General features: G+C 35.0%; 2 protein-coding genes across 4 annotated transcripts in view; both read right to left on the minus strand.

The window, feature by feature from the left end:
• Positions 1 to 2,914: 2,914 nt before the first annotated feature.
• Positions 2,915 to 4,777, minus strand: LOC128857901 (syntaxin-18). Its single transcript, XM_054093727.1, has 2 exons — positions 3,539 to 4,777; positions 2,915 to 3,477 (listed from the first exon to the last, which is right to left on the minus strand). Exons 1-2 carry the CDS (start codon positions 4,601 to 4,603, stop codon positions 3,289 to 3,291), a joined length of 1,254 nt encoding a protein of 417 aa, XP_053949702.1. The 5' UTR covers positions 4,604 to 4,777; the 3' UTR covers positions 2,915 to 3,288.
• A 5,611-nt stretch (positions 4,778 to 10,388) lies between these two features.
• The window catches only part of LOC128871658 (ras-like GTP-binding protein RhoL), a 38,296-nt gene continuing 31,769 nt past the window's right edge, over positions 10,389 to 16,915 (minus strand). For all 3 annotated transcript variants that reach the window (XM_054113593.1, XM_054113592.1, XM_054113591.1), the window contains 2 exons: positions 11,982 to 12,338; positions 10,389 to 11,876 (listed from right to left, as the gene is read on the minus strand). In XM_054113593.1, coding sequence (XP_053969568.1) covers positions 11,553 to 11,876; positions 11,982 to 12,215 — 558 coding nt within the window. In that variant the 5' untranslated portion in view covers positions 12,216 to 12,338 and the 3' untranslated portion in view covers positions 10,389 to 11,552. The remainder of the gene's footprint in view (positions 11,877 to 11,981; positions 12,339 to 16,915) is intronic.

The raw sequence follows: 16,915 nt of genomic DNA on the forward strand, positions 1-16,915 counted from the left end.
AGAAGATGGCTACTCTTGCACCAACTTCCTTGTAGAGTTTTAGTGATTTGCATGCTTCTCTGATCGCTAACAGTTCTGCCTGGAAACCGCTGGCATAGTCAGGAAGACGTAATTGACTGAGATAGGTTGAGCGGCTCCGAATAGAAGCCAGCTCCCACAGCACAGTTCATCTTAGAACCATCGGTATATCGTATCTTTCAATCACCTTCCCTTTGCTCCATTCGGCTCTCGGTGGAAAACGTACCGTAAAGTCTTTCTTGAAGTTAAGATCGGTCCCCGAGTGTAGTCTGATCTGTTTTTGAGCAGCGAGGGTTCTCGTAAGAGGATCTTACTTCTTGTTTGTAGTAATGACAATTATTACAGACAATTTTGTGTTTTCATTCCACGTACGCTGCGCTTTCTCCTTCATTCAAGGCCGAGCTCAAATATGCGGGAAAAAAAGTTTTAAAGTGAAAAACAAGTTTTTAAAGTAAGCAAAATTCTTTTCAAGCAGTTGGTAATAAAAAACACAAAAAATTTAAAAAAAAATTTTAAGTTAACAAAATTTTTAAAAACAAAAAAAAAAATATTTGTTCAGGTATTTGGTAATTGTAGACACTATTGAGATGTATTTAAAAAAAGTAAATAAAAAATTTTAAAGTAAAAAAAAAATTTAAGTTTTAACAAAAAAATTATTTTCAAGTAGGTGGTAATAGGGGACACTATTGAAGTGTGTTTAAAAAAAACTACAATTTTTTTTTTCAATTAAAAAAAAAGGAAAAAACAAATTTCAAGTAAAAAAAAATTTTAAAGTAAATAAAGAATTTTAAAGTAAAAAAAAACTTTTTAGTAAAAAACAAAATTCTTTTCAAGGAGTTGGTAATAGTAGACAATATTGAGGTGTGTTTAAAAACAATTTTAAAGTAAACGAAATTTTTAAAAATAAAAAATTTATTTTTTCAGGAATTTGGTGTATTTAAAAAAACCAAAAAAAAATTAAAAGTAAATAAAAAATTTTAAAGTAAAAAAAAAATTTTAAAGTAACAAAATTTTTTAAAATAAAAAAAAAATATTTTTCGAAGTATTTGGTAATAGTAGGTATTTAAAAGTAAATAAAAAATTTTAAAGTAAAAAAAAAATTAAGGAAAAAAAAAAATATTAAATTTAATAGAATTGGAGTAGTTGCAAAATGACCAACCAAAGGTTTATGTCAGACTGATATTAATCTGTTATGTTATTTATTTTTATAGTTCTTGAGCTGACTAGAAAACTAACCGATTATAGATGTAAAAAAAATTTTACTTTACTTTTCTACTTAAAAAAAAAAAATCTTTTCAAATAAAGTAAAGTACAAATTTTTTTAATGCCTTAAATTTTTCGAAAAATATTAACCTGCTCATCAATAACTATTTTGTCCTCTTCAAAGTAGCCCTTCATCCAGATAAAATACGCTTTAGCTAGCGCTTTTTTTCAATCTTCGACGCACATCTAATATGCGCTTTTTGAGCAGCTCATTCAATTTGATTTTCAATTTTGCTCGACGACCTATATGAATATGATAATTACCTCCAACTTCACCTCTTTCATGCAAGTTGTTGTTGTAGCAGTTGACTGGGCCCTACCAATGCGTTATAATCGCCGATCGTCGTCGTCTAACTCATTTAACGGTAGGCCCAGGAAACATGCTGCTTCTACAGGTTGGGTCCAGAGGGAGAGCGGTGTTAGGTGTGTGAACTTGAGAGGACATATGAATAGGTGGCTTGTATTGAGCGATGTGCTTTCACCTGCCGGACATATAGTGAGTATATCGGGATCGATTCTGGATAAGTAGGAGTTTAACCTGTTACAATATCCTGAACGCAATTCGGCCAAAGAAACGGTGGTGAGAGTCTCCTGTTGAATGTCGTTTAACGTCTGTCCATATACTGTCCGTCCAGTAGTTGCAGTTGTGTTTTGTCCTGGAACTCGCAAGTGCAGTTGAAGAGATGCCTCCTAACACGCCTGGAAGGTGGCACAGGCTCTATTAAATGCCTGCAGTGGTAATTCCTACGTTAATACCCAAGCAGAAATTCCTTGCTTAGCATTTTGCTATGCTCCATGAACAGAAGCATGGAAACGTGGTTGTGAAGGTGTTGCGGGGAGGTCATCAGAAGGCATCGTGTGACTGTCCTGATAGCAGTATTTTGACAGGTCTGGAGCTTTGTCCATTGCGAGTTACTAGTGCCAGGCGGCTAGATTTGCGCAGCCTAATGCAGTATCGCAACAAGTTGTAAATAAGTTCGCTCTGTTCATTTCGTAAGTGAAAGCGCAAAGTTGAGTGCACTGAAGCAAACAAGTTGTCACAGACTTACTCAACAGACATCATTATCGCACGTTCATCAGCATATGAATCCATTTCCACGACGTTTCCATTTCTCACGTCAGTTGGTTCTACGTTACCGGAACGACATGGATTTCCATCTGGCCAAGGACTGTTACTCCAGCAGGATGCCCCGTATATGTATGGGTAATGTTTATGCTACTATAACAACAACAACATTTCCAAGACAATCTTTTGCGTTTTATGTGGAAGCGGAATCCCTTCACCGCCGATCCTGTAGCCGCACAGCTTGTATGGCCACACATTCTTGTATATATTATGTATAAAAGATTAAATAATGTGAAAATGTCAATAAATTTTCATAAAGTCAGAGTAAATTTTCACAGAATCTTAATAAAATTTCAGAACATCCTAATACTTTTTAACAAATCACTCGGTCTTATTGTTTTTGTAACAGCGTAAACTGCTGGTGCAACACATTTTAAATCCAGACGGAAGTAAACATGTAAAATATCTCCCGTACATTCATGGCTGCGAATATCCAGCAGTAAAAGCTTGAGTGGAAATGTTACACCTGAATTCAAAATCAATAAAAAACAGATTTAAAAGCCACGATTTTCCCACATGCTTTTCTAACTAAGTGCTTTAAAGCAGCCGTTTATTATTCCAGCGTTAAGACATAATTATTTATTTAGTATTTCGTATTCGTCTAAGCTAATGTCGGTACAAAAAGTATTTTTTTATGTAGTGCATATATGTATGTATGATGCGGTGATTGTGTGAGTGTGAGTGCATTAAATAGTTTTCAAACGATTTACCCGTTAACGTTTAACATTTAAAATAAAAAAATATATTAAACTCCACAACAAAGACAAATAAGCCAAAGAAATAGGCTGCTCAACGTTTATTTGTGCGAGTCCACATTGGAAAACCACTGAACGACTTTTGCCTTCCACTAGACATGCCCTTCTTCTTCCATCTGTGTTAGTTCAATCGTAATACCAGTCAAGGAAGAGTAAAGCAAATGACATCACTAACAAAAAAAATAACGACCATACACGCAACCCGGCATTGCGTTGTATGGCCTGTTTGATTTGTTCATTAGCGTCTTTGACGTTCTCCGTTGCGCCAACCACAGCATTGGCGATGCGCTCGATGTTATGTTGTTGCAGCGAGACCTGTAAGTAGAGTATGAATGAGGCACTGAAAAAAAACATTTAAAAGGCAAATATGGCGCACCTTTTCTGTGAAGATGTCCTGCAACTGCGCTATGTCCACCACATTTTTCTCGATCTGTTCCACCTCTTCAGCCAAACCCTGCAGTTCATGATAGAGTTGCACATTCTCCTGTTCGTACATTTGAACATCCTCGGGGGAAAGTTTTTTCGCTTCTTCTTCTTCGTCTTCTAATTGCTGCGATTTTTGTATATCCTCGTCTAGCGCCACTTTCTGCGATGATTGTGTCGTCTTCAACTCCCCACCGCTTCCAATGCTGTCTTCGCCTTCAGCATGCGGATGCCGATGCCGCAATTGTGGACCACTCACCTTCGCATTTTCATCTTCACTACTCTGCTCATTTGTTCTACCAAATGCGGCATCACCATCGCCCCCAATGTCACCGAAATCATCGTCATCTAGCCAATCACCTTGCAAGTCAGAAACTTCGTTTTCACCCAATCCATTGCGTGGTCGTAAATCATCCGTGGCATCGTCGTCGGTGGTGCTACTTGTTGAGTGCCGCGCCTCACGGCGACCACTATGTTCCCCACCCGGACGCACTGGTATCTTCTTTTTGTCAGCTACTAATTTCAATAGTCTAAATGTTTCCAGTTCGTACTGCACACGATAACGTTTTTGCTCCAAATAAATTTGTTGCACGTTGCGCAAATAGCGTTCCAATAAATCGATCACCGCCTCGATATGTTGCTGCTGCTGTGGTTTTCGTTTTGCACGCTTCCAGTCCGCACGCATTTGTGCCAAATGTTGTGTGTAATAGGCCACAAATTTTTCCGACTCGCGGTCGATTAAATCGCGTTGTTCGTCCGACATGTGTGTTGCACTCTTCAGGTGCTGACCGATGCGCATGTACGCCGCCCGATTCTCCACAAGCACATTACGCAATGTGGTGATTTTGTGGCACACATCCTTAGCCTGCCGGGAGAATTCATCCCGTCGTCCAGCGCCCACGCCAACGCTGCTTTTCGGTAGAATGCGTTGCTTGTCCAGCGATTGTGGTGGCAGTTCACCTTTGCGCTGTAGTTTCACAATCATTACACCGGCTTTGAATCTTTGTGTAACGTCCATTTTGCCGGGAGGTGCTTTAGGAATGCGTTGCTACATTAATTCTATTTAAAGTACAAACAAAAATGTAGCCACTTTTGTAAATACAAAATGATTTCTAAATATTTTTTGAGTAAATGTTAAATGCAAGAAACCACGTCCACTGACAGCTGTTGACACATCAGTGGTTGGCTGCTGCCAGCTGTTTCGTGTAGTGCTGGTAAGCGAAGCATAAGAGTGAACGAGCCTCGAACGAGTCTTGCCAAAATTCGCTCAACATATTTAATTTCGAAATTTTCAAGGAAATATATATCATCTAAATTATTATTTATTTATCGAAGGTATTTCGGCATACTGCTCTTATTATTGTGGTAATAATAACAGCAATTATTGCGCTAATAAACTATTTAAATAATGCAGCAAGAATGGATGGCAGCATACGCACTCCAGTGTTTCCGTTAGCGCTGATTAGAATGTCGTGAGGAAAATTTGGACTTCATTAACACGATTGAGTTTTGTAAGAAATATAAGGCCTTTTCTATTCGCCATTTCTCCGTCTCCTAACTCTATGCTCGATTAATTTAACGAAAAATTTGGATGCTAAAGCAACAACAAAGCTATCAAGTAAGATTCGCCGCTACTGAGTATGGTTATAGCTCATTAGACTGTCGTACAAACACATGTAATTTAAGTCAGCTCTATTCCCGCGTTGCCAATATTTGTTTATTTTTACCAGTTGCTTCATCTATTCGCCACTTGCTAACGCAGAGCAGAGAGAACGTTAAGGGGTTATACGCAGTTATGACTTTCAAAAAAATCGATTTTTTTATTGCATTTTTGTAATGTACATATATTCAAAAGTATACGCACGAAATTTGAAGTAGATCTAAGCAATACTTTCGGAGTTATACCTAAATATGTAGAGATGCCTCGGCACGTTTTATAGGTATTGAAACTTTAAACGTGTTTTTTTCAAAACGGCATTTTTCAAGTCGGTGTACACGATATCTCGAAAACGGCTTGTTTGATCGGTCAACCGTTTTAACTCAATCTTTAAAGATACATTTTCTAGTAATTAATCGTTCCTTTTGTAAATCTGATACTTATTTTCCATTTTATAATCAATTTACGGCCAAATTTTAACGTAAAAATCGAAATCATTTCTTTTAAAAGCTGCCATTTTGTGAAAATTCACTATTTTGATTAGCCGAACGATTAATTACTAGATAATCTAATATATTAACAAAATTTGTTTGGTTTTTTGATTTCAGATAATCCAATCCTGAGTCACGATGTACACCGTAAATCGTCTTTTTTTAAAGGAGGTTCCAGAAATCGCCTGCAGCGCGCTCTATAATCAACATTTTCATAAATAAAAAATTTTGTTACGTTCTTGAAGGATGCTTTTATAACCGCCAAAAATTTTCAAATTAAAATATTCTGAAGTTTCTTCAGGATAAATCCTTGACAACCCGTCTTTTATTTGCTTCATAACTGCGAATAACCCCCTAATGAATACATTCTCATACATATGTATATGACCCTTGATTTTAAATATGAAAATTATTTTGGGAAGCGTGCAATAAAAATAATATTCATAAAAATATTATGAAAGTCCTCCGCAAAACTGTGTTCCTAATCCATAACGAAAGTATACAACTTTAAAACAAAATTAATATTATAATTACTATGATTATTTAAACACTTTAATGTATGTATGCACCAATCACTCCGAAATAAAAACCGAATTGAAAACTTAGAAACCGAATGGATAACGTTCAATAGCAGTACAAAAGGCCGTTATAATGAAAACAATCAAAGAATTGTTTATTGTTATTGTTATTGAATCATGCTTATCACCAAAAGGAGAAATATCGTTGCCAGTTGCCAACAAATCTCTAATGAAAGCGGGAAATTTCGTTGTCGGGCGTCAATGTGTTAAGCGCTCTAATGATGCCAACTTTAAATATGCATTCAGTTCTTTAAAGAAATTTAGTTATTGTTCATATTTTTTGTGGATTGGTGGAACAACTACGTAAATATTTCCATGCTTGTAAAACGGGAAAATATTTAGAGAGAACAAAAAAGTGGAAAATTAGAAGAAAAAAAAAATTTTACACAAAGTTTCTATAAATTGACTGAAAAGTTTTTCGTTTAAATCGTTGCCTAACATAATTTAAGGGAATTTCGATTAAGCATATATTTGTATGCTCGGTGCTAGGAATTTTATATTTTCATTTTCAATTCACAATGAACAACGAACAGTTAACTTAACGGATGCCCGATGGAATTCGTTGAAAGCTTCTGCTACCTCGGCTGCATCATCGGGGTAGATGGTGGAGCAGATGAAGATGTCAACTGCAGGTCAAACAAAGCAAGGGCGGCATTCGGGCGAATTTATACAGTATGGGGGAGTTCGCAAATCTCCAGACGCACTAAACTACGAATATTGTGCTCGTGCGTAAAGTCAGTATTGTTGTACGGAAGCGAAACATGGCTAGTCTCTAACACCATCACACAGAGGCTACAATCCTTCATCAACAAATGCCTCCGCATCATCTGCAGAATATTCTGGCCAAACACCATCAGTAACGACGCACTGTGGAGATTAACGAACGAGGAACCCATCCTTCGCACATCCCATGAATCTCCACACATTCAGAAAACCACCAGATAGTACCACGATAATGGCACTGAACTGGAACCCGCAAGAGGCAGAGGTCGCGGTCGACCAAAAAACACTTGGAGAAGGTCGATGCTGCGCGAATGCCGACATCTTATGGGACGGTGCAAAAACAACAGCACAGAACCGTGTACGCTGGAAAAGTCTTGTCGAGGTCCTATGCGCTCGAGAGGAGTGAACAAGGGTAAAAAATGTTTAAGAAGCTCGTGTTAAAATTTGAATGTAATCGGTTTAGCCGTTTTCGAGTAATGTTGGTCACCGACTTTGAAAACACCATTTTGAGAAAAATGCGTTTAAAGTTTGCAGATCACTTTCAAGCACTCTGAAACGCCTTTTCTAATTTGCGTGTAACTTCGAAATATTCACCGGAACGATATTAAATTTTCTGTGTGTATTCTTAAATATATGTACGTTGAGGAAAAAATCGATTTTTTGAAAATTCTAATTGTATATAACCCATAAGTCATTACAGTTGCACAAACAAATTTAATTTTAGGCAGCTCTATTCCGGAACATACCTATTAGATATGTTTGTTTCTATCAGTTGCTTCGAAACGAAGAGGCCCATAATAAACTTACAATATTATAAAAACATTATTTCAACATATGAAAAACTCTAATTGAAAACTCACAGAATACTCCAGAAAAGCAAATAGAACTAAAAGAATGAAAGCCACCTTTATTGACTAGTTTAAATAATTTATTATAATTATAAAAATAAATTGCGAAAAGACTTTCGTTATTACATACAAAGATATTAGGCATTTATTTTAGGTACATTAACACTTTATTTTAGTAGTTTGTTTAAAAAAAAAATTAATCAACTGTTGCTTTCTATATAAAATATGTATTCTTTTAAATGCCTGAAATTTGTGAAAAAAATATTTTAGAATTCAGTTTGAATAATCTTCAATGACACATTTTTAATGCTAAACGATTAAAAATATAATTTTAATGTTTATTTTATTTTACATTATATACAGCTATTGGCAGAGAAATATCTCAATTAATTGTGAAAAAAAATTTTTTTTTTGTTATTTTGAAAAAAAAATAAATTAAAAATGGTGGAGCGTTGTTTTCAACAATTTGCTTACTTAGACTGCCGAAAAATGACAATCACGACGCCAATTTTAGTTAATATTTTAAGTAAATTATCTGTCTTCAGGCCTCAAAGTATCGAAGACAGTTAAAGTATCAAAAAAAGTACACCAAGTTGGGTAAATATATATTAGCTTTGTTGGTTCTGTGTTGTTAATCCACCAGCGAAAAATGTAATCAACACACCATCTCGTGGTCACTTCAGACAGTACAAGAAGAAGTTGACTATTCACTGCGGTGTCTAAATTTATTATCTGCCAAAAACAAATGCGGCTGTGCAAAATGAGGTTGAAGGAGGGACCACACAGTTTTTTTATTTTTATTTTCTTATTATTTTTTACTTTTATTTTTATTTACATTTTTTTATTATCAAACGACATTCTTGGCATGGTGACTGCTTATTGTGTGATCTTCATTAATCTGCTGTATGTCCGCCCTCAAATAAGCAGTCACCAAACCCGCGCCAGTTCGGTGCCAGTATCAATACTGTTAACAGTGCTAGATCTCAGTAATTCTTAACTTAATCTACGTAATTTAACTTAACTTAATATTTTGCCCAATCTGTTATATGGAAAACTGTGTCAGCGGTTAGTTAAAACTTTACTTAACTTAAGAAGTTGTAGATTTTCATTGTTAAGTAAGGGCCTTACGTAAGTTGGGAGTAATGAGAAAAACAGGCTTGCCAAATCTTCAATTTTATAATTCTTAAAAAAAATTCTTGAAAATATAATTTTTTTATATTTTTTGTTTTGGAAAGAATTTATATGTTGTGGTTGTATAGCTTAGGAGGCGAACTGTTAAAACATTGTAATAGAAGATACAAAAGCAAAATATAGACGTGTTGAGTAATCGTTGTCAATTCTTAAGTTGTGGTAAATTAAGTTATGTTAAGTAGAGTTAGAGTTAAGTTAAATTAAGTTCAAATTAAGTTAAGTTACATCAATTCAAGATAAATTTATTTAAGTTCAATTAATTTAAGTTAAGTTAAGTCTACACTAATACTACATTGAAACATGCACCTTAATTAAGGTAATCAAATTTTAAATTGAGTTGACAGTGTTGGTGTTCACACACAATTAGCGAAGTTGACTCAATTAGCATTTGATAGCTGAAGATGGTTTGATTTTTTTTTGCGAAAATAGAAAAAAAAATTTAATTAATTTTTTTAATTTTTAATAAAAAAATGGCTTAAAAATTTTTTTTAGGGAAGTCATCTGCGTAGATAGCTGAATATGGTTTGATTTTTTTTGTGAAAATATAAAAAAAAAATAAATTAATTTCTTAATTTTTAATAAAAAAAATGGCTCAACAAATTCTTTTTAGAGAAGTCATCTGCATCTGAAATCATCTGCGTAGATGTGCCCATTTTTCCGTTGGCTAAGGAACTGCAAGAAAAACCGCCACCCTACCCTCATTCAGCCTCAGCCTCTTCCTCTGATTTTGGTGTTAATATTTTTAAAGGGTGATCAGATTGGAGGTAATTTCTTCAAAAGGGGGTTTTAAACAGATCACGCGTGACTACTGTCAAACTAAGTACATAATTTTTTCAGTATTCATTGACATTTCATCATGGAAACACTTACTTACGCCTCAACAACGTTTACAAATCGCGAGCAATTTAACTCCCGTTTCGTGCTAGTGGATTGGCCACCAAGATCGTGCGATATCACACCTTTGGACTCTCATTTGAGGGGGTATGTAAAGTCTGAATGCTTTGTGGATCAACTAGCTTCAATTGAGGCACTGGAAGCTAAATTATACGAAAGTCATTCACGAGATATCGACTGAAGTGCTCCAGCGAGTCATTTAAAATTGGCGTTTACGGATAGTCGAATTACGGCACAGTTGCGACCAAGATTTGAAAGGGATAATCTTTAAAAAATAAATGTCATGAATGGTTCTACACAAAAATAATAAATTGTTCAACCAATGTAAATTTTCGTTGTTTTATTTTTGTTTAAAATCCAATACCCCTAAATTGATCACCCTTTATAATTTGAAAATAAATTTATAAATAAAAATTAGTTTTCATAATTTTTTATTTTGTTTAGTGTACATCAATTTTGTGTTACATTAGTTGTTTTTTAATTTATTTTTGCCTGACATTTCGTTTTCACATTGAACAATTTTCACAAGGTTGCTTTGAAAATCTGGCTTAGTTGCACAATTTATTAATTGAGTTCAATTAGGTCCTTAATCATCTAAATTTCTTAATTGCGCAATTAAGGTGAATGACTAATGCAGAAGCTCGGGTGCTACTTTAGACGCCTACTCAGTCTTGAGCAGCGAGGTCCTCTCTCAACGAACAATTCGAATATTTGATGATGAGTCGCCCATTTGAGTCTTCGAAAAAAGGCTCTGTGGAAGTTTTACGACTTTTTATGCATTGACACGTTGAAAATATGAGTTAGAGCGTGTCGTGAGACTAGAGCTAAATATTCAGTAAAAAATTATTTTGAAACAAAAGTACACTTAACTGTATTTTATTTGTATTTATGGGCCCTTAAAGTAAAATTAACCTTTGTGTATGTGACAAAGTAATAAAAAAATGCAAAACAAATTATACTTTGATATTAAATATTTATTACATGTATGCCATTTATTATTTCTCTGTACATAGCTGTATGCACGTATGTATGTATGTGTTTTAAAACATTAATTCTTTTAATTTTTGTGTAACTTTTTATTTACTTGTATGGATTATACAGCTTTTTATTTGAAATATTACGTTCTGCGCACTTTTTTTTATACTCTTCAAGATTTACATATTTTTTCTTTACAAAATAAATATATTTGCGTATATAACTGCATGCACTTAAAAGACTAATAGTAAAAATAAATCAATTGTATTTTCACATGAAATATTTTACAATATTTAATAAAAAGAATACAATAAAAAAACAAAGCGAAAGAACTCAAAGTTCTCTCTACCCGCCCCAATGTACTGCTAACTCAACCAACCTCCCCTGCATGCCGTCAACAAACTCCAAAAACTGACACAAACTCATCTACTAAGCATTTCCATCACTGCTTGCAGAAAGTAGTCGCCTTTCAGGCGCATGAAATGCACATCAAATAAATACATTGCTAGCAGTAAATAGAGTAATTGTAGTACTCGTATACGATTTTTCGTTTAGTTTTTGTTGCTCTTCTTCTTGCAAATTTCTGTTGCGCCACTCCTCGCCATACTCCTTACAGCAACGTGCATTGCTTGGGTTTAGTGCTCGGTTTCTTCTCCACCGCCCTTACTGCTTCCTCGAAAACTTGATTCAGAGCGATCTTCTTTTTGGCCGAACACTCCACCAAGGAATGCGCATGAATTTCCTTTCGCAGGCGACGTCCTTCACTTGTCGTCACAAACTTTTCCGAATTCGGCACTCGCAAATCCAGTTTGGTGCCGACCAACACAACAGGCACATTATTAGAGAAGTGCCGTATCTCGGGCCACCATTTACTTTTGATATTCTCAAAAGATGTGCGACTGCTTATGGAATAGCAAAGCAAGAAACAATTCGTCTGCGTGGGAAAAGATAAGGAGAGTAGAGAAGAGAGAAAACACAATAAATCAATGAATTTCAGTTGAGTGGAATTCTGATTGTAATTTTTTTTTCATTTTCTTACATTTGGATAACTCAGCGGACGCAGACGCTCGTAATCCTCTTGCCCGGCTGTATCCCATAGTGTCAGATTGTATTCATTGCCATCGACCGTAATGTTGCAGGCGTGATTATCGAAGACCGTGGGTATGTATTCTTCGGGGAATTCGTTTTGTGTGTATGTAATGAGTAGGCAGGTCTTGCCCACCATACCGTCGCCGACGATTGTGATCTTAAGGGGACGTAAACTTCTCGCCATACTGTTGTTGTTGATGTTACGATTGCTACTTATATTTCACTTTGGTCTTTGAAATTCCTTTTCTTGTTTTGTTGCGGCTGTTGCTGTATGCGATTGTCGGAAAATGTATTGCACCGGTTTGTGCTGCAAAGTAAGGAAAAAGAAAACTCGTGAAAAATGAATGAATTGCACTTGTTTAAAAAATATGTATGTACGAGGGTATGCACGCAGGATAGTGTAAGCATCTTTTTTGAGGGAATGAATTGCCCAACGAACATTTTGCTGCGAAACAAAATGTAAAATGTAAGAAGTGAAGTCCCGTCATTAGTTGCAGTTTATTTATGTTACCCTTAACATAAGCTGGCGCAAAATAATCACCCTATCGGAAGATTTATATCTTTTGCAAATGACGTCGTACGTCAAACATATTTGACCTTTGTCAACAGGCACTGACACTTTTTAATCAGAATTTCTGGAAAAATTACCAAAAAAATGGAGCATTCGTTATATGGAGAAAAATACCCAACACCATCGGCAGAAAAAATGATCAAAAATCAACGTAATTTTTGAGCCACTTGAAAATTGTACTTTGCTATAACAAAATACACTTTCAAAATTTTTCCAGAAATTCTGATTAATGAGTTTCAAATTTGGTGAAAATTCACCGAATTTTTATAAATTTTGTACAAAGTTTGAAATTTTGCGTTTTATGCGTCCTTTTCAGCTCCCTCCATCCACATCTATCACCCGGAAAAAAAAATTCCACAATCAGCACGAAGGATAACGGAAGCTTTAAGAGAAACTGGAAACAAGGCTTTTCCGGCTCCCAGCTACGAAGAATCGGAGACTGGAAACCCGCCCTTTCTGGCTCCCTCCATTCATTCACTTCCATCACATTCACGTCCGATTTAATCATATACATATGTATGTACATATATACTTCATTGGACACAAAATTAGTTTCTGAGCATTGGCAAGGAAACATAATACTCTACCAAATAAGATTTGTAAACTTATTGTTATTTTCTTATGCAAGAAAGATTCAGTAAATAAAGAAAAGGGGGGAAAAATATGGTTTTGGTTGTAGTATGAACTATAATTTTATAAAAAAATAATTAAATAGTCAAAACTTGTCAATATGTAGTGTACACTTTAATTTGACGCTGGCTGTATATTCGATAGCCTAACGATGCTCAAAGCATATGAAGCGGCACCAAAGGATACTTAAATAGTTTGAAAATAGTATTACTACTAGCGCGAATCAGTAAATCCTTAAAAATTTAAGTAAAAAGTACTTTATGCGGGGAAAAAATATTTTTCAATGGAGCCTTCTTTTAGCTTCTCACTGCTTCCAATGCTTCTTCAATGTTTTGCTAACCGAGGCCTTCAAAAAAGGCATTTGTTTTGTTCGTTATTACAACTTCAATCGCGATTTTGAGAGATTTTGCGTTTGGCTTAAAGCTTTTTGCTTACAACTGAACCTTTTCTTCACATTTGGAGACAAGAAGTGGTCTAAGTCTGGTTACCATTCTGAATGAGGGAGCGATACATAGCCTAATTAATGTCAAGAATGATAGATTATAAGATTGTGCACCGAGTGTTCTCTTATCTTTTTTGTTTGTCCAGTTTGGTAGCCAGTGACATCACAAAAGTATCTTGTAAATTCTTTTGTTCGCAGCTACTTCATTTGAACTATTCTTATTTCTGCCGGTAGCTGTTATGTGCGCAAGAATTAGATTCCCAACTTGTCATGAAGAACTTGTAAATGACTTAGAGGACAATGGGTTAAAAATCTTTGATTCCGATCCATGCTCAGTTTGGTTTCTCTGAAATGCACTTCCTTGAAGCAACTTTCATATGTATGTAAAGGCTCAAAGCTCATATTTTATTTGTTCAAATTACAAATCACTGGATTCACGAGGTATTTGTTTAGTCATTTTGCAAAATTATGTTCAATATAAACTAAAAAAAATATATTTTTATTTTTGCAATTTCTCGCAAATATTGGGTTGGCTGCTAAATAATTGCGGATTTTTTTTTAGAAAATCAAAGACAATTTCATGGAAGTAAATAACTTTATTTTGCAATGTATTGCCCATTTTGATCAATGACCTATTGCAATTTTTCAGGCAGCATCATAATCCCACGCTCATAAAACTTCTGGTTTCTATTAGCAAAAAACTGAATCAAGTACGAGGAGTTTTGTAAAGATCGAAACAAAAAGTAATCAGATGGTGCAAGGTCAGGACTATATGGTGGATGTCGCAAAATATCCCAACCAAGCTCCAATAATTTCTACCGAGTGGCCAAAAATGTGTGTGGCCTTGCATTGTCATGATTGCAGACAATACTTTTTCGATTTGTCAATTCGGGCCACTTTTCTTCAACTGCATTGTTTAATTTCGTTAGTTGTTCAATGTAGACATCAGAATTGATCGTTCGGTTGGGTGGTAAGAGTTCAAAGTAGACAATTCCTTTATAAACCCACCAAACTGATAACAAAACCTTCTTTTGATGAATACCAGATGTTGTTTGAGTTGGTCCACCTGGCCAGCGCTACGATATTTTCCGCTTGATATTGTTGTAAACGATTAAATATCGCCAAAGCCAATTTTAAATCAAAGCCAAAACATTGCATTTATAGTAAATTGTAAGCCCACGCGGCGCTCGTATGAGCTTTTCATAGCCAAATATAACAAAAGTTAAATCGCTGATGTATAAGGCACACCTGTAGCCCATTCAAGTACCAAAAATTCTGATGATATTGATATTATCGGTCTAAATAAGCACACCGCTTAATTCTGCATTTGCTAAGCGAGATAAGGAAGCAAAGTGAGGTAAACGGCAGGGAGGTAACCGACGAGAGAGAGAGAGAGAGGAGCTTCATAACCTAAAATATTATATTTAATTATTATAATAATTGAAAAATTATTGTAATTTTAATTTAATAAAAAAAAATGTATAATTTAATTTAATAAACAAATTATTAAAATTATATATAATTAATTATATATAATTTTTTTAATTCTCTTAACTTTTCCGTTTACTTTAGTGTCTCCTACCATCTCCATGCTATTTGACTCCTACAAATTTGACACTACAATTTTCTATTTAAAGAACCAACTCATATTATGCGCAATATTTCTTTGAGGTAACAAATGGTTTTCTGGGTGTTTCGGTGTTTCAACACTTTCCCTAAATGTTGGAGTATTTCCTCGTAATATCTTTTTCTTTTGCGTGCTCGTGTTTTTAGTGCTTCTGTAGTTGTTGTTCTTGTGTTTTATCGACGTTCAATCGCTGCTACTGCCACCGCTTTTGTTGCCGAGTGGCTGAGATTTTTTACACAACACCACATGGCAAGCGATATGGCGGCACATGCGTACCAACCGCTGCTGTTCTACTGCTGCCGGTGCGGCTTCCTCCACAGCTGCGCCACCTCAATAGGGAGTGCGTGGAATGTCGACAAACAAGACACCAATTCGAGCAGCATTACTAAAAGCACCAAACACCGGCAGTGCACTGCCATCGACACCGGAAATGTTACGCTAAATTGTAAACAAAATTTCTTGTAATTTGGATGAAAGGAAAACAAAATCAGAAAGAAAAGGAAGGAAAACAATTTTGCGAAATCAAATATTGCCCTATTTGTATGTAAGTGTTTATGAAGCGGGTGTTTTTTGTGGCATATAGAACTTTCAATGGGGATGATGGCTTAATAATGCGCGAATAGTCAAAATTAAAAAGAGAGTATCGAGACTTGGTTACTACCTGATCAGTCACAATTTCACGCAATTTCTCTGCAGGAGGCATCACTGGAGGCATGTTAACTCAAATGTGAGCGCTACAGGCAAATTTGTTTTGATTTGTTTTGATTCCCAACGTCAATAAAAAGTGTGACAACTGATGATTGGAAGCCAACACTTGATTTATTTGTAATATTTACAATATTTTCGAGTTCGAATTTTTTCGTAACTTTTTTTTTTAATTTTGTTAATTCTTTAAACAAAACCATATAAAAGAAAATTTCAAACTTTATGCAAAGTATAGAAAAATTCACAAATTTTCATTAAATTTTGAATTTTTGAATCTCAGTCTTTAGTAAATTTTCGGGTTGCTGAGTAAATTTTAATTGACGAAAAAATCATTTGTATCTTAAATAATATTTTTCTGATAGCTCTCCATATAAAAGTGAATTTCTTGTGCCAGGCTCATTCCTTTCCACAAGAAGTTCATTATTCTTCTTTGCAAAAAAAAAACAAAAAGAATTAAATAGGATTAACTCCAAATTTGTAGAGCTGACCCAATTTTTTATAATCAACGTATTTTTCAGTTATATTGCGCTTGCTCCCGACTGGGGCATTCAAGATTTTTTTTTTCACAGAAGATAGAGAAACAAAAAAGTTGGTGTATCCTAAGTCGTTAAAATAAAATACTTTTCCTCAATGCAGAGCAGTATATGGCGAGTTTTCGCTACTTATTTATAAAGACTCCTTCTTCTGCTCGATTGGCAGATATCGCCTTACGCGATTTTGGCCATTTTTAGGGGCCCGTTTTTGAGCGTGACTGGATTTAAGGGGTCCCGGTGGTCTACAGCTCGAAAATTTAGGGTATATCACAATAAAAAAAACTAAAAACGATATTTAAATTTTTTAGGCTTTTCATTTAACTTCTTTTACACACAAAAATGAAAAAAAATTAAAAAAAAAATTTGAAATCAAAAT

The sequence above is a fragment of the Anastrepha ludens genome, chromosome 2, assembly GCF_028408465.1.
Source record: "Anastrepha ludens isolate Willacy chromosome 2, idAnaLude1.1, whole genome shotgun sequence".
In the NCBI taxonomy this organism is placed as follows: Eukaryota; Metazoa; Arthropoda; class Insecta; order Diptera; family Tephritidae; genus Anastrepha; species Anastrepha ludens.